At 34.5% G+C, this 26,356-nt stretch overlaps 3 protein-coding genes and 1 pseudogene across 4 annotated transcripts; 1 reads left to right on the forward strand and 3 right to left on the reverse strand.

Annotated features, from left to right (window-relative positions):
• The first annotated feature begins 10,104 nt into the window (after window positions 1–10,104).
• Window positions 10,105–13,465, forward strand: LOC106441268 (probable polygalacturonase). Its single transcript, XM_013883103.3, has 6 exons — window positions 10,105–10,705; window positions 11,971–12,091; window positions 12,174–12,348; window positions 12,434–12,504; window positions 12,587–12,833; window positions 12,902–13,465. Exons 1-6 carry the CDS (start codon window positions 10,301–10,303, stop codon window positions 13,362–13,364), a joined length of 1,482 nt encoding a protein of 493 aa, XP_013738557.1. The 5' UTR covers window positions 10,105–10,300; the 3' UTR covers window positions 13,365–13,465.
• A 1,344-nt stretch (window positions 13,466–14,809) lies between these two features.
• LOC106441259 lies at window positions 14,810–17,450 on the reverse strand (annotated as a pseudogene).
• Window positions 17,451–18,334: 884 nt separating this feature from the next.
• LOC125578445 (F-box protein At5g25290-like) lies at window positions 18,335–24,931 on the reverse strand. Of its 2 annotated transcripts, none has more exons than XM_048741170.1 (3): window positions 24,676–24,931; window positions 24,489–24,565; window positions 18,335–22,317 (listed from the first exon to the last, which is right to left on the reverse strand). In XM_048741170.1, the coding sequence occupies exon 3, from the start codon at window positions 19,624–19,626 to the stop codon at window positions 18,565–18,567; it is 1,062 nt and encodes a 353-aa protein (XP_048597127.1). In that variant the 5' UTR covers window positions 19,627–22,317; window positions 24,489–24,565; window positions 24,676–24,931; the 3' UTR covers window positions 18,335–18,564. The 2 variants fall into 2 exon arrangements, with proteins under 2 accessions (XP_048597127.1, XP_048597124.1); XM_048741167.1 differs by having other exon boundaries at window positions 19,751–22,317; window positions 24,676–24,921.
• LOC125576158 (glutathione S-transferase T3-like) lies at window positions 22,537–23,433 on the reverse strand. Its single transcript, XM_048735552.1, has one exon. It carries the CDS (start codon window positions 23,431–23,433, stop codon window positions 22,537–22,539), a length of 897 nt encoding a protein of 298 aa, XP_048591509.1.
• Window positions 24,932–26,356: the final 1,425 nt, after the last annotated feature.

The following is a 26,356-nucleotide window of genomic DNA, read 5'->3' on the forward strand; positions in this document are numbered from 1 at the left end:
TGATGAAAGAGACGATATTATTGGATGACGAATTTATGGCAGTTGGGCAAGCGTCGATTCCATACGTGATACGTACATGTGTTTTACCTACACGGTTTTATTTTACTTTGCATTGCAACGGTCGAGTTTGAGTCTAGGTTTACAAAATCGATTTAGATCCACCGTTTGTCAAGTCTGACAGCTCGCATAGTATTTTTTGGACATCATGATGGTACATCCTCTAGGTTTACAAAATTCCAAAATGATTTTATGATTTACTTCTATAGAGAAACTCAAAATCGATTTAGATTTCTAGACGTTAACTTGTATAATTTTTAGGCTATGAAATCTAAAGGTACACGCACACTTATTCGAATGGTGGTCGTCATCTCGTTCCGCCCTGCAGTTAACAGTAACAAAAATCTCTATACATATTATATATCTATACATTTTTATAACTGTTAAAACCGCACTGCAGTTGAACCGCTTGTCCCGCACCGCTCAAACCGCAGTTACCATTCGGAGCCTAAAAAAGGAGTAGAGAAACACAAGGGATAACGAAAAAGAAATATGATCATAGTCTGATTTTATTGTAACAAAACAAAATATCTTAGATACTTTTATGGTCTTTTTATTTTTTTTTTAAATATAAAATTTTAATTGTAACTAATATTTTCACAGAAATATAAAAATATAACAAACAAACATAAAATCTAAATATGATACTTAATTATTTATCAATTAGAAATGATTAAAATATTAAATCAAATAGTAAAATAATATATATTACTCAAAAATAATATATAGTATCTTACAACTCTAAATATGTATGTTTTGATGTTTTACAACACTAATGTGAAATTTGATGTTATGATTAAAAATAATAAAATATAACATCAAAACATTAAATTTAATATTATTTCGACAACCAATTTGATATCATAGTTAGAGTTGTCCATAGAATTTAAACAAACCTTTCCAAAATAAGTTGGAAATCAATCCTGTCAAAACTAAAGACAATATTATCCATGATAAATCGGCTTAATCGACAGGACCATGTGGGCTGGGTCGAATCTTTATTTAAAAAATTTACATCTCAACCTTTTATCATTTAGTGAAAGGATGGATAAGAAATATCGAGTATCTTAAAATAGTGGGGTTAAATCGAAGAGTGTGATTGCAACTTAGAAAATATTATATTACTTCTTTAAATGCGAAAATAATAACTAGAGAAAAATTACTAAATATATATTCCAGACCTAGGACCTTTATTGTTTATTTTGATGATTGTGTTTGGGTTTGTTCTTAAAGTTATTATAATGTAAAGTTGTATAACCTTGATGGTTGTATATTTAAACTACATATGGTAAAAATATAATAAACATATGAAGAGAAAAGTAAAAACTAAAAGAATGATTAAAAACTAAATAAATAAATATATATTTTGGTAAACTTGCGGTTATAAAACATACAAACATGTGTTTCATCCGGATATTCGTTTGTTTGATAATTGAAAGCGTTTCCCCCATCTTTCAGTCATAATCATATACTAAACCAAATAAATATCATTTTTTTTAACATATATATTAAAATATCCCCAACTCTAGACGGCTACAGATTAATCTACAAAAGCAAATAAAAACCGTCCGCACATATCGTCAAATAAAATTTAACAAATACTAAAAAAAAATGTTGGAGCCGTACAAAGGAGTATAAGCTTCGCCCACTACGATAAGTTGGGTTGGAAGGGCACTGGTAGGACATCTATATGAGTGAGCCATTGGTGCACAAAAAAAATAAAATGAGCCATTTCATTAACAATATTATTAAAGATATAGATTGATCTTAAATTCTTAATAGCTAACATCTTGTAGGTAGGTATGTCCTTAATTACACCTAATTAGTCTTTTTTAAAGCCACTTTAACCAACTAATTACTTGATATTTCGGATCAAGGGTCAAACCATGTATCATGTCATATTTAGACTCTTGAATGCAAATACGATGTTGCTATTCAAAAAATCGTTACCTGATTTATTAATAAGGGATATAAAAGAACTAAAAAGAAGACTCCAAGGACGAGCGTAATGAGTTTGAAAGAGTAATCTATGACATTTTTATGTTATGTAAGGGCATGATTAGCCCCGGTCTCTTAGGTGGAGTTTTTAACTTATGATTTGATATTTTTTTTTAAACATTTTTTGGTTAAAAAATGACTTTTATATCTCTTATTCAAAAGACAGTTTTTAATTTTTCTTAGTTAAAATGTAAAAAAAAATTAAGAACCGTCTTTTAGCCGAAATTAAGAACTTCAGTTAAGAGACTGAGGTTAATCATGGTCTAATTTTCATTTGATTATATGTATCTAGACTATGGAACGCTAAGGCAGTTTTTTGTACTCTCAAACTCGCCATTGCAGACTGAATAACTACTTTGGTCATTAATTTCGAATTAAAAAAACTAGGGTACTAGTTACAAATATACGCTAAGCAATCTGAAAACTAGCGAGTATTCGTATGTGTAGGACTAGGAGTAGTGGGTTAGAGACGAAGAATTGCCTCAGATATTTCCTTACAACATTTGATAAATAGCATAATTGACTATGATTTACAACTAGGCGGACTAACTATACTGATGCGCATCGACCGGATATGGCTTATAAATGGGCCGAATTTTTAATCAATGTGGTCTGACATTATAATTGTTGGATCGGACAAGTCTTTAAACTAAATAAATTGGAGTTGATTACACTAAGAGACACTTTTTGACTTTCTATTACACCTAGAGACACTTCTTACATGTGACACACTTTGTTGTGGGCCAGCAACAGATTGTGGACAATTTTGCCCTTAATGGAAATGACACTTGTGGATGAGTGATTTGTGGACGAGTGATGCATGGTTGGATGATTTGTGGACGGGTGATGTGTGGATGAGTGATGCGTAATGTGTGGATATGTAATGTTAATGTGTTTATAGTAGATAACATGGACAAACTCTCTGTTTTGATTCCATAAAATTATACAACAATACGTGGACATAGACTCATGTTACTAAAATTATACCATAAAACGTGGACACAGACTATGTTATCTCCAATACAAACACTTGGCTTCTTCAGTTCAATTGATAAATTATCTGCAATTAAACTTCAATCAAGATGAGAAATAAATGATATTGTAAGTATGAGCGGAGAGAAAAACCGAAGAAGCATGTCAGAGAGTAATAGATCTTGCATGTCAGAGATTTTTGATCTAAGCATTTGCGCTTTGTCATGATGTGGATGGATGTAATTTTGATTAGAATTGAATTTAGATTCCGAGATGATGAATGGAATCGAAGGAATATTGTCCATATCCACAACTAGTTTATAATTCTGTTAAGATGTTTATGTCCACAACTAATTTATAATTCTGTTATCCACGCTTTGGTGTCCACGTCCACATTTTGTTTACACATTAATATATATAATATATATATGAACATGGATCTTAAAAGATAGAGAATTTTATATATAGTTTATTATGACAATTATTTTTGCTTAATATATTTTAGAACTTGAGATAAAAGTAAATAAATACATAAAGTAGAATAAGAAAAATAATAAAATGAAATAAGAAGAAGAGAAAGATTCTCTTTTGTTTAGGGTCATAAGAGTCTTTTTGACAAAAGAAAATGTGTCACAAGTGATAAGTGTCTTGTAGTGTAATTTGAATGTTGGAAAGTGTCCCTAGATGTAAAAAATTCAATAAATTGGTTATCGTAATCCCAATCAAATTTTGGTAATAATATTTTCTTATTACAAGGGTTATGTTTTTAACAAACCGATATCTTTTCTTTTTCTTTTTAGATTAGGAAAACGTTTACAGTAAACTCCATTTTTTACCTGCCAATGCAAAGTGTCGAGCTAAATTCGTTCGATTTAAGGATGTACAGAAAACGATAATTTATTTTTCTTAATTAAAAATTCATTATTAGAATAATTATCTCTCTATATCTCTCGTGTACTCCAACCACTATCGATGCGTAGTCGGTTGCTTCAAATCTCCCGTGACTTGTGTATTTCCTTTTTTCAGGGTTTCGCAATTTTTATTATTATACCTATCCCACTTCGTTATACAAAATAATACTTTTCACAAAGAAATAAAGATTCTTCATCTGTAAAAGGCTCTGTTACATTATTCCATTATATTGGTATAACAAATCTCCATCCATATGTACTTTATAATTTTATTTGCAAATATAGCGCATCTAAGAAGGAAAAAAATAAACAAAATTACAAAATAAAGCATAAATTATCTTTGAAATGTTCAAAATTGCATAAGCGTGAACTATATATCGTACATGACCTCCATCCATGTATATGTATTTTATAATATGTTTGTATGTACTTTATAGCATCACATGGGAACCCGGGGCCGGCTTAGCTGATGGGAACCCAGGAGTAATGCGGAATGGAGAAGGTGAGTGGTGTGGTGGTTTTGCGTTTACCATAGGAAGATGTACAATATCTTTGGCGGAGCTCTAGGGTGTGTATTATGGTCTAGTGATTATTTGGGAGAAAAAAGTTAGAAGATTGGAGATAGATGTCGATTCTATGATGGTGGTGGAGTTTCTCACGACATGGATTGGAGATTTTTATCCGCTGTCTTTCCTGGTACGTTTGTGCCATGATTTTTTGACAAGGGATTGGTTGGTCCGAATTGTTCATGTGTATAGGGAAGCAAACCACTTAGCTGATGGTTTGGCTAACCTTGCATTTTTTTCTTCTTTTTGGTTTTACTAGTTTTGATGTTGCACCGAATGAGATTGCTGATTTATTGCATGAAGATGTTGTTGGACCTCCACGGCCACGACAAACTCGTTTTGTAGACTGAAGTTGGGTTTTATTTGTTAAATAAAGTTTGGGAGTTAATCTCCCATATTCTTACCAAAAAAAACATGCTTTTATGGAAAACAAACAAATAATCAAAAATACAAAAATAAAGCGTAAATTCTCTTCAAAATGTTCAAAATGTCAATCAACTTGCATAGCCATGAATTATACAATATAGAAAAGTAAAGATGAAGCATGTTGATTTTCCTTTAGATGTACTCTATCCAAAAAAAAGTTATAGTAGTTCTGACATTTTCAATTCCACTCTATTTTTCCCTCTAAAATAAAGTTTAGAGTAAAAATGTTCCAATAGTATTTTATTTCCTACTCTATAATAGTGTAAATCTATTTATTACTCTATATATAGAGTAATTTTTTTTATTTTTTGTTCATCATTCTATTTTTTATTCTACCATTAGAGCAACATCTAACTCTATTATAGAGTTACTCTATTTTAAATGAAAAAATAGAGTAAACTATTAGAGATGATCTTAATTCTTTTTTTGCTAAAAACTTCTTAAAGTCTTGCATGTGACGGAAGATAAATACCTAAAAAGATAGATAAGAAAAAAATATAAGCTATAAGAAGTGGGATAAGATAAAAATATACTTCATGGGTTCATGTTATTGCTGAGGCTATCTCACGGATAATGGGCAGAGTATTCGCGTGGCGTGCAAGCCGACATAGAAAGCTCACATCATTATTCACTAATCATTATCACTTACAGGGTCCCTTTGCAGTCAATATTTACTGTTGAAGTAAGCTCGAAGAAAGCTTGAGTATCAAGCTATCCTAATCCTAAATAGTTTAGGATCTTTATGAGATAAGGATCAAAGTGTTTTTAGGAGTTATCTATTTACAAGTGTTTCCTTTTAGAATTAGGATATCTAAATTCTTATATAAACACAATGTCATGAGATGACATTATTGTGAGTTGTGTGATTGAGAGATTGTGGTTTTGAGTGAGTTTCCACAAAAATTAATAAGAAGAGTTAGTTCTTGTTATTCATTGAGTTCATACATACACCAAACTAGTTTGAGCAATATTGTGGTATCAGAGCGGTTGACGAGAAATCTGCAAGAAGATCAAAAATACCCTTCGAGTAGAAACGAGACCCATCGAGTTAGGATTGGGAGGTGTGTGTGGCAGATATCAAGTCAAAAGATCCTGGAAGTCAGTTGTGGGACACGAGATGAATGTGATCCTTAGTTTGAGGGGAAGAATGTGATATAACAAACTACGTTCCACATTGAAGAATTAGAGAAAGAGAGTCTAATATATAAAGAGATGTCCAACTCTAATAGTACGAGGCCTTTTGGGATGGAAACCAAAAGTAAATCCATACGGGCTTGCCAATTAGGCCCAAAGTGGACAATATCGTACTAATCAGATAATATAGAGTTGGACACAGAGTTTCACAATTCAATAATATTCAGCCCCACTTCCAAAATTTATGTTTCTCGTATCAGACTCATCTATCTCGATGATTATAGTTTTTTTGTTAAACACTAAACTAATTAATCACATTTTCAGTAGGTTAATTTTAGTCTATTAGGTTTAGTTTGGTGTTCTTTTTGACTTTTGAGTTTGACAGGGTTTTGGATAAAGGTAGACTGGAGCTTGGAGGCAGGCCTGACCCATAGCATAGGCACAGTAAGCATCCGCTTAAGGTCCAAAATGTTTTGAAGTAGTTTAGCTTAGGAAAAAAGGCCCAAAAAATTTTCAGATTTTTATTCTAAAAAAAAAGTCCAAATTTTTTAATCTGAATAGGGTCTTTAGTAATGATGGGCCGTCTCTGCTTGGAGGTGTACGTACTGGTTAGTTAGAAATTTTAGCTATGAAAAATCTCAACTACGAATAACATATCTATTCTATTAAAACAGAACATATCTATTCTATTAAAATAAAAGTAATAATTTCTTTCATTTGTGATTTTTTCAACATGATTTATTTCATTTGGAGGTGTACGTACTTGCATAGCAAATACACATATATATATATATATATTTATATATATATATATTAAAAAAATTCAAACAAATCTGTTGATAAATATTTTAACAATATCTTAATTTTCAGAAAGTTTATGTAAATATTTTCAATAATTTTGTAATTAGAAATGAACTATTAATATATAATTAGGTATCATTTATAAAATAAAATAAATTATATCCTATTTTTATCTACTTTATAATCATAATCAATCATGTTAATAAAATTATTATATTGAAATAAATAAGATTAAATCAGATTAAATTTATAAATTTAGTTTCATAAAAAATATTATTTTAAAATATAATGTGATGACAGAACTGCTTAATTAAAAAATATATAATTCATGTATAAAAATTAAGATACTTCTATATAAAATAATATATCATCTAAAATAAATAAGGGGAAAAATATTGATAAAACGAAATCTATTTTTAAAGGGTGGGTCAGAATTTAGCAAAAATTAAATACAAAATAATTTGCAAATATGTTTTTTCATACATATATTAATTTGTTTAATAACTAAATCCAAATATAATAAGATAAATATATAATAAAAAGCAAAAATACATATGACAGTTTTAAACAATTGATTAACTACAAGTCTACAACATATAAACTATGAAATTATTAAATTAATTTATCTGAAATAGTTATATAATGAACGCTAAAAATGTCAAATAATGATCTAAAATAAATATTTATGTTTATAAAACTGAAAAAAAACATCCGCGCAACCGCGGAAGATCTAGTCTCACTTAATATAGAATACTACACACAAATATTCACATAGATGTGCATCTACGTAATAGATCTTTTTGGGTAAAATACGTAATAAGATCTTTCTAACCGTTGCAGAGTTTGGCAAACGATATTTGACATTTGGACGATTAGGTAATTAGTTCTCCAAAGCAATTTTATATAGGTTATTGACATTCATAGTAACACTAATGGACATCATAGATCTGCAAATGAAATAAAATACACCATGGGCATGTAAGTGAACTAGGTACAAACCATTCATTTGGGTTAAATTTTCAGGGATCCAGTATTAGTTCTTTTAAGTATACTATCAACAGGTTGTGGATCGTACATATTTTGGATCTTGATCACAGCTTATGCATATCATTTAGAGTAAGTAATAATATATGGTATAAATATTCTTTGTTCCTTATCCCGTAGTATATCAATACACAATTTTTGTAATTTAACAACCAACGTTAGGTCGATTATTTTAGAAAAGTAAGGGGGTAGCCGGATGCAGCGTCGCATTAAAGTAAGGAAATAATCGAAGTGGCGTAGCGGGTAGCATAATTTATGTCTATTGTTGCTAGTCCAATATACATAGACATATTGGCAGCCACATATATTCTTGAAAATAATAAATTGTCAAATACATTACCATCATTATTTGATAATATGCACTTTTCTGGACTTTGAAAAGGGAATTTAGCAGCCCACTATCTCTTAAACTCAAGTCTTTTTACATAAGTTCAAAAAAAAAAAAAGTCTTTTTACATTATATAATCTATTAGTGCCAAACAGTGTAGTTTGTTTTGTTTATTTAGCCAATATTTTTTATCATCCACTTTCTATATTTACTACTTTTATTTTATATATTACATTTTCTTGGTATACTTTTTATTTTGTCACACCTTTTCTTGGTATACTATCATCTTTTTTTGTGCACCTTGGTATACTATATATCAACTAAAAGCACACATTTTGATCTCAACGGATTTTACGAGGTGTTCATGATATTCTCAGAAACATATTTTAATAGTTGTTCTTTAGAGCGAAAAATGATTATTTGATAAATGGCGGACAATACAAGATCTTAAAAGATAAAAAGTCCAAACAGTTGACGTCAAAAAAGAAAATCCAACCAGTAACAAAATCTTCAACATACAATTTCTCAAATTGTGGAAGTTTGATCCTAATGCTGGTTTCAAAGTTAAGGGAGGTTACTGGTTGCATTTTCCAAATTTTGTTGCTCATTTAAATTGAAACTAGATCATGATCCGCGCTTTGCAAGCGCGGATTATTTTATGATGAAATCTTTTACTAATAATTAATAAATATTTTGTTAATTTGTAAAAATTTTGTTTATTTGAATTTTCTTTGCATTTAAATCAATGCTTTTAAATTTGACCCAAATCCGCGGTCAAATCGGTTAATCCGATGATTTGATAATTCAATTTAGGTTTTAAAAATATTTATATTTATAAAAATCACTATATCTGAGACTAACCAATTGAACCGATGGATGCCCGATATCTTAACATATCCAATTTGATTTAAATTGCTATAGTTTCATAATTTGTCACCTTTTAATCCAAATTTTAAAGTTTATTGTTTTACAATTTTATTAAATTATGACATTTCTATAAAATTTTGATAGAAAAAATAATAGATATAATTAACAACTATAAATGTCTTGATCATATTACTCCATTTTGTATAACTTAATTAATTTTATTACAATTGTTTTGTGTAATTTTTTTTGTTAATCATTTATATTATAATCGCTTTAAATTTTTTGTTAACAATTAGTATTAAGCATTTTTCTTTAGATAACATATATTTTGAACAATTTTTCATAATTATTTTTGTTATTATAGTTATTGTACACTGTATAATGTTTATATATTTATTTTTTATGTAATGGCTATTATTGAATTGTTATCTTACTTAAATAAATGATAGAACCATTATGTAGTAAATATAAATAAAATAATATGTTAATTTAATTGATTTATCATTGATTGAAATGTTTTTGTAGTATTTAAACCTGTAAAAGTAAGTTTTATTTATTTTCGTTTTTTATAAAATTTTTGAATATTTTTTAATTATTTGATTTATTTAAATATTTGGTTACTAAAAAAATAAGTTCTAATATTTTATATTGTTTGGACATAAGATTATAATTGTATTGTTGTTTGGAAAAATGGATAGTAGTATAAAGAAATGACTATATTATTTGGAACATTGATAGCAGTATAAGGAAAAGAATATTAGTGATTTAATGTAGGTTTAACTATAAAGTAGGAAGATGTATTTAATTTAAAAACTTATAAAATAAATGTTAGGTCCAACACAATGTTTCTGTTTTAATAATATAGATATGACCCATCATAGGTCAGGACTATAGTGGTCCGGTTCTGTTCTGAAGCCGATAATGTAACCTTGTAAAGGCATAGCTAGTTGTATTTATTTAATTTTAATAAAAGAGTAAACTACATATATACTCCTAATATTGAAATAGTACTACATGTAAATACTAATATGATAAAAAATATATACGTAAAACGTATTTTAGTTTAATGCAATCAGAAACTCGGTGTATTTATAAAAAAATTGTATTGGGGTCCGGTCTCTTATATATAAACTCATCCTTTCATACAAAAGAAAAATAATACTACAATACATTTCTCATATCTAAAAAAAACCGTCATGCGAAGCCTTCTCTACACCATCGGTTCCCTTCTCATTCTCCTTCTCAGCCACGATGGTGGCTTTACCGGAGCCGCCGATGCCGAACATACCTTCAGAGCCACCGATATACATACTCATCGCCATCGTCGCAACCATGGCCACCGTCGCGGAGAAGAGTTTGAGTACTCAGCCTTATCGTGTAGAGCTTATTCAGCGTCTCTTGACGAGTTCGGCGCCGTAGGAGACGGCGTGACCTCAAATACAGCGGCGTTTCGCGATGCAGTGTCGCAGCTTAGTCATTTCGCAGACTATGGTGGCTCCTTGTTATTTGTTCCCGCCGGACGGTGGCTCACCGGAAGCTTTAACCTCACCAGCCATTTCACGCTTTTCCTCCACCGTGATGCAGTTCTCCTCGCCTCCCAGGTAAGTTTTTATTTATTTAATTAATTTTGTCCCATAAAACTTTATTTTAATTTTCTAAGAATAACTTAATTAGGAATATATACCCCGTGACACAAAACTCCACAAACGTCTTTGATGAGTTAATTATTTTCCTTTGCAATTTTTTGTTGTTTCAATTTATACATACATACATTTATTCACGTGACATTTGCTTGACAGCTTCTGATGATATATGGTTGGGCCATTCAGTTTATGTTTATTTTCTCTTTGGTGAATAAATACTTTATATCAAAAGTAATACAATGAACCTGTGATGGCAAAACAATTTCTACCTGCAAATTAAGAGATTTGAAGATCTCGGAGTCACTGTGACAAAAAGAAAAAAAAAGAAGAACTCGGAGTTTTTAGTTGACCTATACTGTAAAGATTTCATTATTTTTTTGTTTTCTTTCTACTAAAAGCAAACTATTAGGTTTAGGATGCGTTACTCTAAAAGTAGAGGGTAGAGTAATGAGGGAGTTATCGGACGGTTTTAAAAGACGCAAAGACAAAATAGGCAAAGACGCAAAGTTAGTGGGGATCGTTATCGGACGGTTTTAAAAGTTTGAGACCCATTCATGTTAGGAAGATCTCACACGTCCATTTATACTACAAATCTCAGCCACATGTTACTTTTGGGCCTTAGCCTAAAATAGCTCTCCCATTTCTTGAGCCCACACCATCACCAGCATACGAGACGCTTTTCAAAAATTTCCATGTAAAACCTTCTGTAGCTCCTGTAAAATAGCTAACAAAAAAGCTCCTGTAAAATACTGGTAAATGTAGGGGATGATTGGTTGGGGCTGTAGATGCTCTGGACAGCCAAAATTTAGTCTACAGCTATATATCTCAACCAATCGAGTTTTGCTTTCCTTAAAAAGCTCACAGCAAAAAAATCTCTGCAAAATCAAAATATGGCTGTAGAGAGCTTTATTTCCAGAGCAAAAAAATAGTGCTTTAGAAATCTACAGCAAGGAAAGCTACAACAAATAAATCTACAGATTAAATTCTACAGCAAAAAATATAAAGCTACAGCACTTACCAATCATCCCCGTAGTTGTAAGATTATAGATTTAGAAATGTAATATTAATATGTGTTACAACATTTAAGTATTCTTGATAATATTAAAATTTTGTTCCTTATTATGTCAAGTGAATAGTTAATAGTTTCTGTCTAGGGTGAAATAATAAAGTTTAACAAATTCTAAACTAATGATGAAAATGGTTTGTCCTAATGTTATTTGTAGGAAGAAAGTGACTATGAAGTGATAGAGCCATTGCCTTCGTACGGACGAGGGAGAGACACAGATGGTGGAAGATTCATCAGTCTACTTTTTGGTTCCAACTTAACCGACGTGGTTATCACCGGTTAGTATCTCACTTAGTATCAAATTAACCAAAAATATCCGATGATTTCCTAAACCGAATTGCGAATTTTTAAAATTGAAAGGTGAAAATGGCACGATTGATGGACAAGGAGAGCCATGGTGGGGAAAATTCAAGAGAGGAGAATTAAAATACACAAGACCATATTTGATTGAGATTATGCATTCCGATGGTATCCAAATCTCCAATCTCACATTCTTGAATTCTCCTTCTTGGCACATTCACCCGGTCTACAGCAGGTTAAGAAAAAACTCATTCGGTTTAACTATTCGGTTATCAAAATTTAAGATATTAAAACCGGTTTTGTTTATGTTTTATACGCAGCAATATTGTTATCCAAGACTTGACGATATTAGCACCGGTCACGGTACCAAACACCGACGGGATCAACCCTGGTACGAAACCATACCGATAATCTCAAAATACCGATAACCGATTTGTAAAATCTGGTTTAAAATTCATTCCGGTTTATCATAGATTCTTGTACAAACACGAGGATCGAAGACTGCTACATTGTGTCCGGAGACGATTGTATCGCTGTGAAGAGTGGATGGGATCAGTACGGAATCAACTACGGCATGCCCACGAAACAGCTTCTGATCCGACGGCTCACATGCATTTCCCCCGACAGTGCCGTGATCGCTTTAGGCAGCGAGATGTCCGGTGGAATAGAGGATGTTCGAGCTGAAGATATCATCGCCATCAACTCAGAATCAGGAATAAGGTACGTAACCAAAACACAAACCGGTTTAGTTCAGTTCGGTTTGATTAAACCGGAATCAAATCCGACAGGATCAAAACAGCTATTGGTCGAGGAGGGTACGTGAAGGATGTGTACGTAAGAGGCATGACGATGCAGACGATGAAATACGTTTTCTGGATGACCGGAAGCTACGGTTCGCATCCCGACGAGCATTATGATCCGAATGCTTTACCGGTGATTCAGAACATTAACTATCAAGACATGGTGGCAGAGAACGTGACGATGCCGGCTCAATTGGCTGGGATCACGGGAGATCAGTTCACTGGGATATGTATCTCTAACGTGACGATCACGCTTTCTAAGAAACCTAAGAAAGTGCTTTGGAATTGTACTGACGTGTCTGGTTACACGAGCGGTGTGACTCCGGAGCCGTGTCAGTTGTTGCCGGAGAAGCAGCCGGGGACGGTTGTGCCGTGTAACTTCCCTGAAAGTTCTATTCCCATTGATGAAGTGAAGCTCCAACGTTGCTACTCCAGGAGAAGGCTCATGTGAAGATGAAAACGTTTTATTTTTCTTTTATAAATACATAAGTAAACGTTTTATGAAATGGGGTGGACTTTATTGAATAAATGACAAAGCTTCACGAGACAAAACTATTTGAATCGGATCGTACATCTTGATTATTTGAAGTAAAGCTAGACAGGGCTTAACGTGACGCCCAAGTACCAAATAAAGCGTCCTGTCTCTAACTCAAACACATCTCAAAACATGTTTGCTTCTGAAGTTGTTTAATCTGTAAATTTAAGTTTAAGGTTAATAGAAGTATCATCTATATTTTAAGAGACGTAAAAGAAAACAGAGTGGTTATTTGTAACGAGGTATGCATATTGGACTTGCTATGGATTTGAATCTGGTTTATGTGATATTGGTGATTTTGAGATGAGACGATAAGACGTTATCAAACCGTTGTTGGGGTTGAGATGATTCTATTGCAAGGACCCGGGAAGGCTCTTCAAATCTGCTGATACCGGGATGATTCAGACCAAAACCCTGCAGAGAATTAATACATAAAGAATGTCATAAGAAACAACCAAAAGTTTATTGTAGTTGAAGAGAACAAAGTAGGGTTGGGGAGAGACCTGACTAAGGAATTCGAATGAGTCAGAACACCGAAAATGGACCAGCTTTTCAAGAGAACCCAAGTTCAGACATACTAGATTAGTGTGTCTTTTTAGGCTCAGAGATATGAGACCATTGTGCATCTCGGTGAAGCCCTCAAGGTCAGTAATTTCAAGGTCTAGAGCTTGTAAGAACGAAGGTAGGGAGTAGAATAAGTCATCATCTAGGGATTTGACTGTTGGTATTGCTGGTGCTGTCTTCTGTCGATGCATTATAGGCTTTTCTTCAATCACTTGATTAGTAATTATATAGGAACTTGACTTCTTCGGTATAGCCTTAAATTCAAACAGTTCTTTGACCTTGGTCACGACATCAGTGAAGAACACTGGATCAGAGCTGCAATTAGAAAACACAGTAAGTTAGAACAAATGTTTTCTTTTTTCTGGTGTAAATGTTAAAACGTTAGAACAAATGTTGACATAGAAGCAAATACATATGCATTTATTTTGTTTGAGTTCAGATCTTCCAAAAGATCCTAAAATGAGTTTTTCGACCCAAAAAACACACACACACACACACAAAAAAGACCAAAACAGATTTTATAAAAGAGAGAAAATACCATTCTACCTTTATTTTACAGATACATAAATATTTAAATAATTCATAATTTTTGATTTTTTCCAATTTGAAAATTTTCAAAAAAATTTTCAAAAATTTTATTTTAAAATTCGACTTTTTAAAACTATTTTTTAATTATTATTTTAAATTTTAAACATTATTTTTAAAACATTCTGAATTCCCACTTTTCAAATCTAAATCATAAGTCTAGATTAATTAATATATAAATGTTTTTTCACCTTTTTAACTAAATAATTTGGTTATTTTGACCTGATATATTTATGATAAAAACTTTTTAATGCTATTTTAAGACATTTTTCTTTTTGAAACAGCATATGCATTTATTTATATACCTATTTTCATTGCTCAAGCCTGGTCTTGAGGAAATGGACGAGATAGCTTGTCTCCAATCCCAGATTCTAGCTTCGGTATCTAGTATAGAGTTCACATTGTCCCTATTGACGGTTTTGTGCACTTCTTGTTCTATCTTGAGAAGCCTATTACGGAAACAACCCTTCAGTTGTTTAACTGATTGAGCTAGCCTAGGAACATCCTTCAGCTTGTAGAAAATAGGGAAGGGAGTGATCTCTCCTGCGTCCATAAGCTTCTTGATCTCAACGAGCTCATCAAGACACTGTGGTGACTCAGGGTACTTGTCTGAGAAGACAACTATTGCAACCTTTGACTCTTTGATCCTCTCCTTTGTCTCATCTTCTATATATACCGAGATTTCGTTTGATTCAAATTCTGTTTTCAGAGAACTTACTAGGTTCATTTTGAGCTGCTTCTCGCCGAAACTGATGAACACTCTAGGCGGAGGAGGGTTTATCATCATTTCAAAACGTTTCATAATGTTGCATAACAATGAAAAGCAGGTCAAAGAACAATCGGAGTTTTTATCTACACCAAGACGATTCCGAGTATTTTCATTACTCTCTGCCATTGCTAACACATCTGCATATTCCGCTAAAGTTTAATCCAGAGGAATTAAGGATACATGTAACCAAAGTTCTAAAAATTGGCTGTATACGAAACGATTTTTTAGAAGTTGGTCTAGACATAGTATATATGTTTAGAATAGATTCCATTTTGAAAGAGTTGAAAAATAATGGGGCTTTAATTATCTACAAATGACCTAATTACTGCCTATTGATTTTTGGAACATAAGTACATAACATGTAACAAAGCTGTACGTTCAGTCATATGAAAGGAACTTACTGCTGACTTGAACTGGTGAAAAGTAGCGTTGCTCTTGAATTTCTTGAGGGGAGACAATAAGCTTGTTACCAGGAAATAGTCGAGGTTTCCTGGACAACAAGCGAGGCTTGAAATCAACATCCTACAAAAGTGACAATACCACATTAACTTACTATAACAATTCAAGAAAGAAATTATGGAAGGCTGAGAAAATAAACCTCAACGGAGCCGTCAACAGAACCTAGCAACACCAAGAAAATCATTCCATCCTGAACACGCTTGATTAGCCGCTGACCGAGGATAGGATTTTTAAGAGAGATCAGGTCAAGAAAAACCAGATGATCAGTGCCTCTGGTCTGAATGAACGGCCTTGTAATAAGATCTTCAAGATCTGACTTCTTAATGTTTAGAGCTTGTAATAAGGACGTTAATGCCTCCTGGGGATGCATCAGAGACTTCTCTATGATAAAAAGATAATTTCTTCGATAAGAAATTTCATCTAACATTTTCTTAAGTTGAACCACAATATTAATAATTAAAGGCCCGTCCGGGTCTTCTTTTTTTATGAGAAAAGCCGAATGATCCACCAATATAGACTAAAGCTTGCCTCCATCCCCAAATCCTAGCCTCTGTTTCAAGTATGGACTTGTAGCTTCCACGATCAACTTTTCTGCGAACTTTATTCTCAGTTTTAAGGAGAGTGTTACCGAAGCAACCAGTCTGGCTCTTGATGGAGGCAGATTTCACTTCGTAGAATACAGGAAAAGCGTCAAGATACCCCGTCTCCATTTGCTTCTTGATCTCTACAAGCTCGTCTAAGCACCACTCTGAGTCGGAGTACTTGTTTGACAAGAGTATGAGTGCAACACCTGACTCTCTGATTGTTTCAAAGAGTGTTGCTATCCGTCTCCCTCTCGTCTCATCCTCGTCAATGAAAAAGTTGATTTTGCTCCTCTTTAATTCTTCTTTTAGATGGCTCACAAAATTTTTTCTTAGAGGTTTACCTCTGAAACTGATGAACACTTGATCATGTTTCCACGACCGAGAGAAGTTCGTCATTTTGTGTTATGTTTGAAATATGTGTTGAAGACATGAAAAATGAAGAAGGATAAGTGTTTTATAATGTTTGTTATGGTTACCTATTGAAGTCAACACACCAAAATTGTTCTTAATTTACGATTATTTTCTTGCCAAATGTCTAGACGCGGTTAGTAGGTGCACATCAGAACATGTGTCCATTTCTGTGGAAATAATGAAGTTGACAGACCAACGTAACCATGCGACGTTTGAAATATGAATGCTGAAATGTCATTTTTAATAACAAGGATAACAAACGGTACAAGTTGAATATCTGTACATGTTACTACTTGCGAACGATTATTGGCTCACGTTATACACGTTATCCATACTACAAGTGTTTCTGTAGAGCTTTTTATTTACGTGATACTAAATCCATACAAATCTCAAGCAAATGTGGGTTGCATCTCAAAGATATCATCTCCAACAATGGAATATATTACTGGTTAGAAGAGTCTCAATCTCCTTTTGCATTTATCTCTCTCCAACTTGCATCCTCATCTAGCCAACTGCTACATTGATCATATTAGGTTATACCTAAAAATAGGTTTTATATTATATCTTGATGTGAAAATTTTATATAGTGGCAAAACACACCTGTAGCTAATTTTTTTTTTTTTTTGGTTGCTGAAAACCTGTAGCTAAAATTGTCTAAATAAATGTTTATTATGGAGTCTTTGGTCTCTTAGTCTTAAACAAATAGTATTGTAGCCTACCAAGTCTTTCTTTATCTTATATCTTTTCGTCAACTAATCTTTCTTTGTCTTATTCGATTTGGCTAAATGATGTGTTCCTTTCATATAATATGACAACAACACGGTCCAAAAAAAACATATATATCATGTTATTTACTCACGGGTTCACTGTCCGATTAATCGATCTTTCTTTGACGTAAAATTAGATATAAGTATATACTCTCAGTAAGGTGTTACATTTTCAGACAGTAGTCACCGGTAGAAGATGATTAATAATTATAAACTTTTCTTAGATAAAAACATTGAAAAACAGAGGCTTTCTTAGTAAATATGATACATAATTAAAATATAAGAATTTAACACAAAAAAATTATAAATATATGAATGATTTATATATTTTTGATAGTTTTAATGATTTTTATCCTGAGATCTAATCCGGCTACGTCGCCGATTCATAATCGAACCAATTATTATATTCAATCTGGTTATGTAATTGGTTCATGGTCGAATCCGGTTCAACCACCGGATTGGTCCAGTTTTAAAAACACTGAAATTAACCAAGATCAAATCCAAAGATTTTCAAAACCGAATTGCAATTTTTGAATTGAAAGATGAGAATGGAACAATTGATGGACAAGGAGAGCCATGGTGGGGAATATTCAAGCGACGAGAATTGAAATACACAAGACCATATTTGATTGAGATTATGCATTTCAATGGTATCCATATCCCCAGTCTCACATTCTTTTCTCCTTCTTGGCATATCCACCACCCGGTCTACAGCAGGTTAAAACTCACACGGTTTAACTGTTAGGCTATCAAATTGTAAACTACTAAACCGGTTTTATTTATCTTTAATTCATACAAGTATGTTGATGACCGGCACCATTCTCATTCTCTCCACCACTCACTACGTCTTAATGTAAACAAAATGTCCAGCAAGATATGATGTTTCGTTAACTAAACAGAGGGGAAGTAGTAAGTCAACATCATAATTTTTTTTTCAAAAGCATAAAATAAAAGGAAAATAACACAAGAAGAAAGAACTAATTCCCAGGGAGAAACCATCGAGCATCCATGAGATCCATCTTGTTAAGATTGTGATAGCGATGGAGGGACTGGGTTACAAGATTGTACACGCAGATGTCAAGGTCGCGAGGTGAGCAATGGCAGGGACGAAAGTGACGGGTGAAATAGATGGAGTCAGGTTTGATACCAAGGGCCTTGTTAGCAGGCACAGTGAAACCCAAGTCAAGAAGCAGTGCCTCACCACCAAGAGAATGTACCTCAGTAACCGTGTGGCAGGCGTGATCTGGATCTTCTACATCAGGATCCTTCTTGTAGATGCGGAACCAGGTCCTACTGGATGGATCACTCTCAACCAACAAAACCTCTCCTGATGATGTTGTAACCGCAATGCTAGAATCGTACCTCTGATCATGACGAGAAAGCATTGGGAATGGTGTTTGACCGGTAATGTCCTTGAAGAAACCTTGCGGTCCAGACAGATCAAAGACTCGAACAAAACGACGACTTGTTGAGACGTAGAGGCGGGTACCACATAGCACCATATCCGACAAGCCATCATACTTGTGAAAGGCATAGTCATCGAAAACGAGAGGAATGTCAGTGTAATGAGTATCCCCATTCTTGCAGAAGCTCATGTAAGAGTGTCCAGGGAGGTCGAACAACCACACCACGACGTACTCTTTTCCACTCTCCGAAACCCACAAAAGTCCCCTCACCACATCAGCACTCAGATCCCCGTAAATAGCGCCAGACTCCTCCCTTATAAATTCTCTATCTCCCACGCGCTTGACAATACAATCAGCTGACTCAATCGACTCTAGAGACGGAAGAGGGATCGTTTCCTTACTACACACGTCTATGATATATAAATTGGAACCAGAATCTAACACCAACAGCCAGTTGCCCGAGTTTGCCAGGAATCTACACCCTGGAAAGTCTCCCAGGTTAGTCTGGATATTGCCTTCTATAGGGTCGTACAGCACACAACCACCGTCTCTCGGAAAAAGCATCAGCCCTGGAGATCTGCTTGACTGGGGGATCGTCAGCTTTAAACTCCGATGTTGATCCGGCAAATTCATCGTGAGGCAGATTCTAGCGTTTGTGGCCTGAACAGTCACTGTGTATATATATATATATATAGAGTCAATTAGCTAAAAACACATAAAAAGGAAAAAAATAAGGTTTTGTTGAAAAAAAGGAAAGTAAAAAATTACGTAAGGGCATCAGCATTGCTAGATATGCAATTGCATATCTTAGTATTACTTTAATAATATAATTAGGTTAAGAGATTTTGGTAAGATACATGAGTAAAAGTAAAGATTATTGGTAGAAGTTTTGGTAGGTTCTTAGCAAAATATTAAATTTTGTTTTTTTTGTAAATTGTTTGGTAGGATTTTATGATAAAACATATAACATTAAACATATGAATATTACAAAGTTGAAAAAAAAAATTACAAAGTAGAAAAAAAAATTACAAAGTTGGAAAAAAATTACTGATACTGTTAAAAAAAATTACAATAACATAAAAGTCACCGATTTTAATTTTAAGGTCCAAATTTATCCCATATATGTTCGATCAAATCATGTTTCAATTGTTGATGGACTGGTCTATCCCGAACTCTTGCTCGACGATCAAGTGAACTAAAAATCTCTGTAGGCATCTTAACGCAAAATGAAACATCCTGATCTTGAAACGTCTCATCTTGATCGTCTGTACGTCGTTCATCTTCGACAATCATATTATGGAGTATGATACATGCTCTCATAATATTGGCTATCTTCGATTTTTTCCATAAACTAGATGGATTTTTAATAACGGCGAATCTAGCTTGTAGGACTCCAAAGGCACGCTCAACGTCTTTTCGGACTGATTCTTGGGCTGTAGCAAATAGGGAATGTTTTGGACCCTGTGGTAGTCGGATAGATCGAATAAATGTCGCCCATTCTGGATAAATACCATCAGTGAGATAGTAGGCCAAATTGTACTCCCTTCCGTTAACATGGAAGTTGACTTCCGGAGCAACTCCGTTAATAATGTCATCAAAAACAGGTGATCGATCAAGAATATTTAGATCGTTCATAGTACCTGGAGCTCCAAAAAATGCATGCCATATCCAGAGGTCATAAGAAGCTACGGCCTCGAGGACAATCGTTGGTTTATCGGTTCCTCGTGAATACATACCATGCCAAGCGGTGGGGCAATTCTTCCACTCCCAGTGCATACAGTCGATGCTTCCAATCATCCCGGGAAATCCACGTTGTTCTCCCTTATGTAGTAGTCTTTCAAGATCCTCCGGTGTTGGACGTCTTAGGTATTCATCGCCAAACAAGTCGATAATTGCGGCAGTAAATTGGTGCAAGCAATTCCGCGCTGTTGTTTCACCAAGTCGAACATATTCGTCTACCGTATCGGCCCCACCACCATATGCTAATTGACGAATTGCGGCCGTGCATTTTTGGATCGGTGATAGACTTGACCTTCCAAGTGCATCTTGTGTAGGAGCAAAATAGTGAACTTCCGTAGAGAGACGGTGGACAATGCGCATGAACAACGGCTTACTCATTCGAAACCGTCGCCGGAATATATTGGGCGGATATGTTGGAGTTTCCGAAAAATAATCATTCCAGAGCTTTCGATGGCCTTCTTCCCGGTCTCTCTCGATAAATATACGTTTTTTCCGCTCTTTCGGTTCCAGAATAGTATCAGGGATTTCTAATAAATCTTCAAAGACTGATTCAAATTCATCATCATTGTCATCATTATTGTGGTAATGGTAATGAGATGAAGATGCCATTTTTAGGGAAAAAAAATTATAGTGTTGAAATGAGTAGATGAAATTGCTTTAGAGAATTGAAATGAGTATATGTTGAATGATCGAACGTTCTCTCATATTTATAGAGAACCATATGTCTTCCCGTGTTGTGTTTCTTTTCAAATTATACACGGGGTGGATTCACGGGTATGAGTGATGTTTTGGATTTTCATGATGTTTTGGATTATAATTCACGGGTAAGGAGTTTTATAAAGGTCACGGGTATGGGGTTTATAAAGATCACGGGATTTGTAGAGGAAAGAAACAAAATAGCTTTGATTCAAAAGTACTAAAACACGACTTACAAAATAGCATTGATACAAAGCTGATAACACGTAGAGGAAAGTTGAAGATGATAATACGACATTACATAACATAGCCAAGTCTCGCAAACCATCGTCTTGCATCACTTAAAGGCGATCAACAGACCTATTACAACTAAAACTATGAGCATTACACCAATAACTACTTCAACCCCACCGATAACAGTAGATTTCTTCTTAGCTAATTTCTCCTCAACTAACTTCTCTAGTCTAACTAGCTTCTCCTCTGTCTCAAGGTCAGACATTAAGTTAAGATTATCTACCTTTTCCTCTAATAGAAATAGCTGGTTTTCCCTCGCCTTCATCTCCTCCATCACGGCGACGTCCCACCACTTCCATACATGGCAGTCGCCGTCATCAACGTGGTCGCATGTGTAGTACAGTCTCCCTGGATCGGTGCTTGTTCTTGATGTTGCTAAACGTGGTTGGCCACCACAGTAACAAGTGTGTGGGAAACCGAACTCCACCTCGGGTTGCGGAGGATACGTAGCCACTTCACCATAATTCAAGCTTATTTCAGCTTGGTCACGACGGATTAACTCCTCCGTCTCGCTGTACCCACTGTCAGCCCTGTCACCATACGGATCCGAGCTTGAAGGTTGGCTGTAGCTGTACCTTCCCATAGATACTAAACCTGCAAAAACAATTAGATGGCCAAGGTTAATGAACGATGACAGTAGAAATACAAACCAGAGAACAAACACAAAGGATTTATACCAAGATTGCAACCAGAGAACAAACAGACATACATTGATCTTCAACACATACATTAATAAAACAGAGACATATATTAAAAAAAAAAAACAGAAAAGCAAACACCAAGCTTTTTTAAAAACAAGGGAAGAACTATTTCTCAGAACAACAGGTTTAGTAGCTTATTCTTGACAACTTCTTCAGCCACACTCAGTGGTTCTGTTCTGGCTAAGAGAGTGTCTAGAATAGCGAGCTTTGATAGTCTCTCCTTCCTATCCAAATCATCCTTCTTCATCTCCCAATCTTCCCTCTTCATATCCATAATTGTTGCATACTCAGCCACTGACTTTCCTTTACCCGTGTTCCTATTAGCCTTAGCGGCCTTTATACCTTCAGGCCGGACCTCATCATCAGCAGCAGTCGTGTTTGTACTCTGACAAGGAGTCTCACAACCTTTTCGTTTAGAAGTGCCACTAGGTTTAGGAGTGTTGAGGCTTAGCCACTTTTGTTCAAACCTCAGAAGACACCACGCATGCTCTAGAGTAAATTTCTTCTTGTGATCAGCGAAGTAGATGTCGTGTGCCACCTTGAGAACATCGTTCTCACTTTGACCAGAGGTGATCTGTCTCTCTGCTGCTGCATATGCAGCACAGAACTTGTTAGTGAAATCGTTAATCTTGTGCCACCTCTGCTTTATATTGAGATGCTCTCTTCGGTCACCACTCTGTACAGCATGTGGAGATGCAGCATAATATTCACCAACTCGGGACCAGAAAGTGCCTAGCTTCTGTGAATTTCCTACAACCGGGTCTTTAGACGTGTTTATCCAAGCGCTGATTATAACCTCGTCATCGGCTGGTGTCCACTTCTTTCTCTCCTTAGAGCCCACTGGTGTCTCGGTTTCTTGTGAACTAAAAGGAGGGATCTCTGATGACTGTTGTGATTCTCCAATGTGGACACCCGGTTGGTAACTTTCATAAGAAAAGTTCTGACTGTTAAGGAGGCCGACTAAACTAGGGGACTGACCATATGGATTCAATGGATTCCTTGAATCCATAACGATTACAATAAAAGAGATTAAATAAGAGAGACCCGATAGAAACCGGAGACTAGTTTGATTTAGAAAACAAGAGTGAAAGAAGGTGGTTGTTAAATAGATGAGAAAGTTAAGGATGGTCAGTAATTACCTAACCATAAACAACCAGGGTCTAATCATCAGTTACTACACCCATAGCAACCAAAAAAAGCAATCAAGTAACTAAATTATATTGCCACATTATTTACTACACACATTGCGGTTAGAAACAAACAAGATCCAATCATATAGCCACAAACAAACAGATTATACTAGTCTAGACTACGACCAAACAAACTAAAACACCAAACCATTTTTAAAGCGCGAACCATAGTAACAAAATCTTTAACCATCTCACATAAATAGAAATCCTCATTAAATTCCTCCTAACAGTTCACTCAACTACAAAGCATTCAAGTTCCTCTTACAGCATTCAAGTAATAACTCTTCACACAACTACAAAGCTATACCCAAATCACTTCACACAAGTACAGCTATGTAAGCAGTCCTTCACCACAATTCACTTCAATTTTGGATCACACATCAACACAGACCATGCTTTTACTATTTTTTAAAACCTTTAACCTCATTAAAACGTTTACCTACCAGACGATCTAAGGCAAAAAGATCCTTTCTTTATATTCACAGAACTCATTTTCTCATTGTAAAGCAAATGAGAAAACATGTTTAATTTATAAAGAAACCATTCTTTGTCTTAAAGAACACATAAACAACTCATCGATTCAACAAAAGAAAACATGTTTAATTTACATAACAAGTCAAGGAAAGTAGAGGACAACTCAAGTTGATTAACACAGAATGATTAACCAACCCATTCTTAACAACTCTACTAAAGGAATCGATTAACACAAAAACAACTCAAGTTTAATTAACTACCATACGAATCCGAAGAAAACTTTTACTCCAACGAATTCACAAATCAGTAAATTAACTCACTAATAAGACAATGAATCAGTCAATTCCACTTCCTATTAAGCATACAACAAGCAAACGGAGTAGAGAGAACGAAGACACACCTGGTTTCGGAGGAGAAGGTTTCGATGTGAGAGAGAAGTGGGAGACGTTGAGAATCGTCACAGATTTCGATTTCCCACTACAATACCCAAGCATGCAAGATCAAATCAAACCCACAAACCAAAAAAAAAAAAAATGGTGATTAAATCTGGGAAAATCGCAACAGGGAGATCACAGAAGAACCCGTACCAGCGGTAGATTAGATTCGGCGGAGAGGATGACGATTTAACGAGAGCTCGGTGTCGGATTTTTCTTGCCAGATTGCGAGACTGAATCCCCCGTCGAGATTGAAGAAAGAGAGAGAGAGGAGACGAGAAGAATGAAGTCGAGAATGCTCGATACCTCCTCGACCTCTACCCCTTCGGTCTTCCTATCATCTCTTGACACGTGCAACCGAAGGACGCGTTGAGAAAGTTCTAATTTTGTTAACGTCCCACGATTATTACCTTAATTTGTATTTATTTTTTTCCTCTTATTTGTTAAGATACGTGATAAGATGCTGCGATGCTGATGCCCTAAGTACCTATAACACTAAAAAGTGAAGTTTCCATATAATATAAAGATATAGTAAGTTACTTCTGTACCCATACGAAAATTTGCTCTTGATTTTCTTACCTAAGATAAAAAAAAATATTAAAAATTTGTTAAATTTTTTTATATTTATCTAGATTTTGTAATCCAAACATGAGTGGTTCGTTTCTCCATCCAGATAAGCTATCTGAGTGAAATGAGAGTTTTGTTCGTTTAGACATTAAAAATATAAGTCATCTGGATGGCTCATCTGAATGAGTTTTAAAAATTTAGGTTTAATTTTGAAAATCACATCCAAATTGGATCATCTAGATGGATGGAGATGAGTTTGTCAAAATCGTATAATGTCTATTATACGTTCTGTATGTAATTAACAAATTACAAACTCAAACCTAATATCTTTTTATCACTCATTAAATACGACAAAACCATAAAAAAAAACTTTTTTCCACTAAAACTGCAAAACACTTTTTTCGCCAAAACAACAACACAATTTTTCACCAAAATCGCACTTTTTCATAAAAATATACTTTTCCGCCAAATCAGATTTTTCCGTCAAAACCAGAAAAATGCACTTTCACTTCAAAGCACGTTTTCCCGCAAAAACTGCAAACTAGCAAAAACATGTTTCCCGCCAAAACCGCAAAAGCGTATTTTTCCGCCAAAAATGTAAAAACTCGTTTTCCCACAGAAACCGTAAAAACGCGGTTTCTTGCCAAAAACACAAAATTGCAAAATGTAATTTCCCACAAAACCGCAAAAACATGTTTTCCGCTAAAACCGTAAAAACGAAGTTTCCTGCCAAAACCGCAAAAAACGCGTTTCCCACAAAAACCGTAAAGTCGCATTTTCCCGTCAAAACCGCAAAACACGTTTTCCGCTAAAACCGTAAAAATGAAGTTTCCTTCCAAAACTGGAAAAACACATTTTCCCGCCAAAACAACAAAAAACGCGTTTTCCGCCAAAAACGTAAAATTGCATTTTCCCGCCAAAACCGCAAAAATACTTTTTCCGCTAAAACGAGGTTTTCTGCCAAAACCGCAAAATGCGTTTTTCCGCAAAAACTGCAATACGCAGTTTCTTGCCAAAACTGCAAAAACGTATTTTACTGCCAAAACCGCAAAAACGCCCCCCTCCCCCCCCCAAAACCGCAAAAACGCCCCCTCCCCCCAAAACCGCAAAACGTGTTTTCCAGCCAACACCACAAAATTGTGATTTCTTGCCAAAACTGCAAAAGCGTATTTTACTGCCAAAACCACAAAAACGCGTTTTCCCGCCAAAATATATTTCCTGTCAAAATCGCAAAAAACGCGTTTTTCCGTATATATATCATATACGA

This window comes from Brassica napus, chromosome A1 (genome assembly GCF_020379485.1).
Source record: "Brassica napus cultivar Da-Ae chromosome A1, Da-Ae, whole genome shotgun sequence".
Taxonomy (NCBI): domain Eukaryota; kingdom Viridiplantae; phylum Streptophyta; class Magnoliopsida; order Brassicales; family Brassicaceae; genus Brassica; species Brassica napus.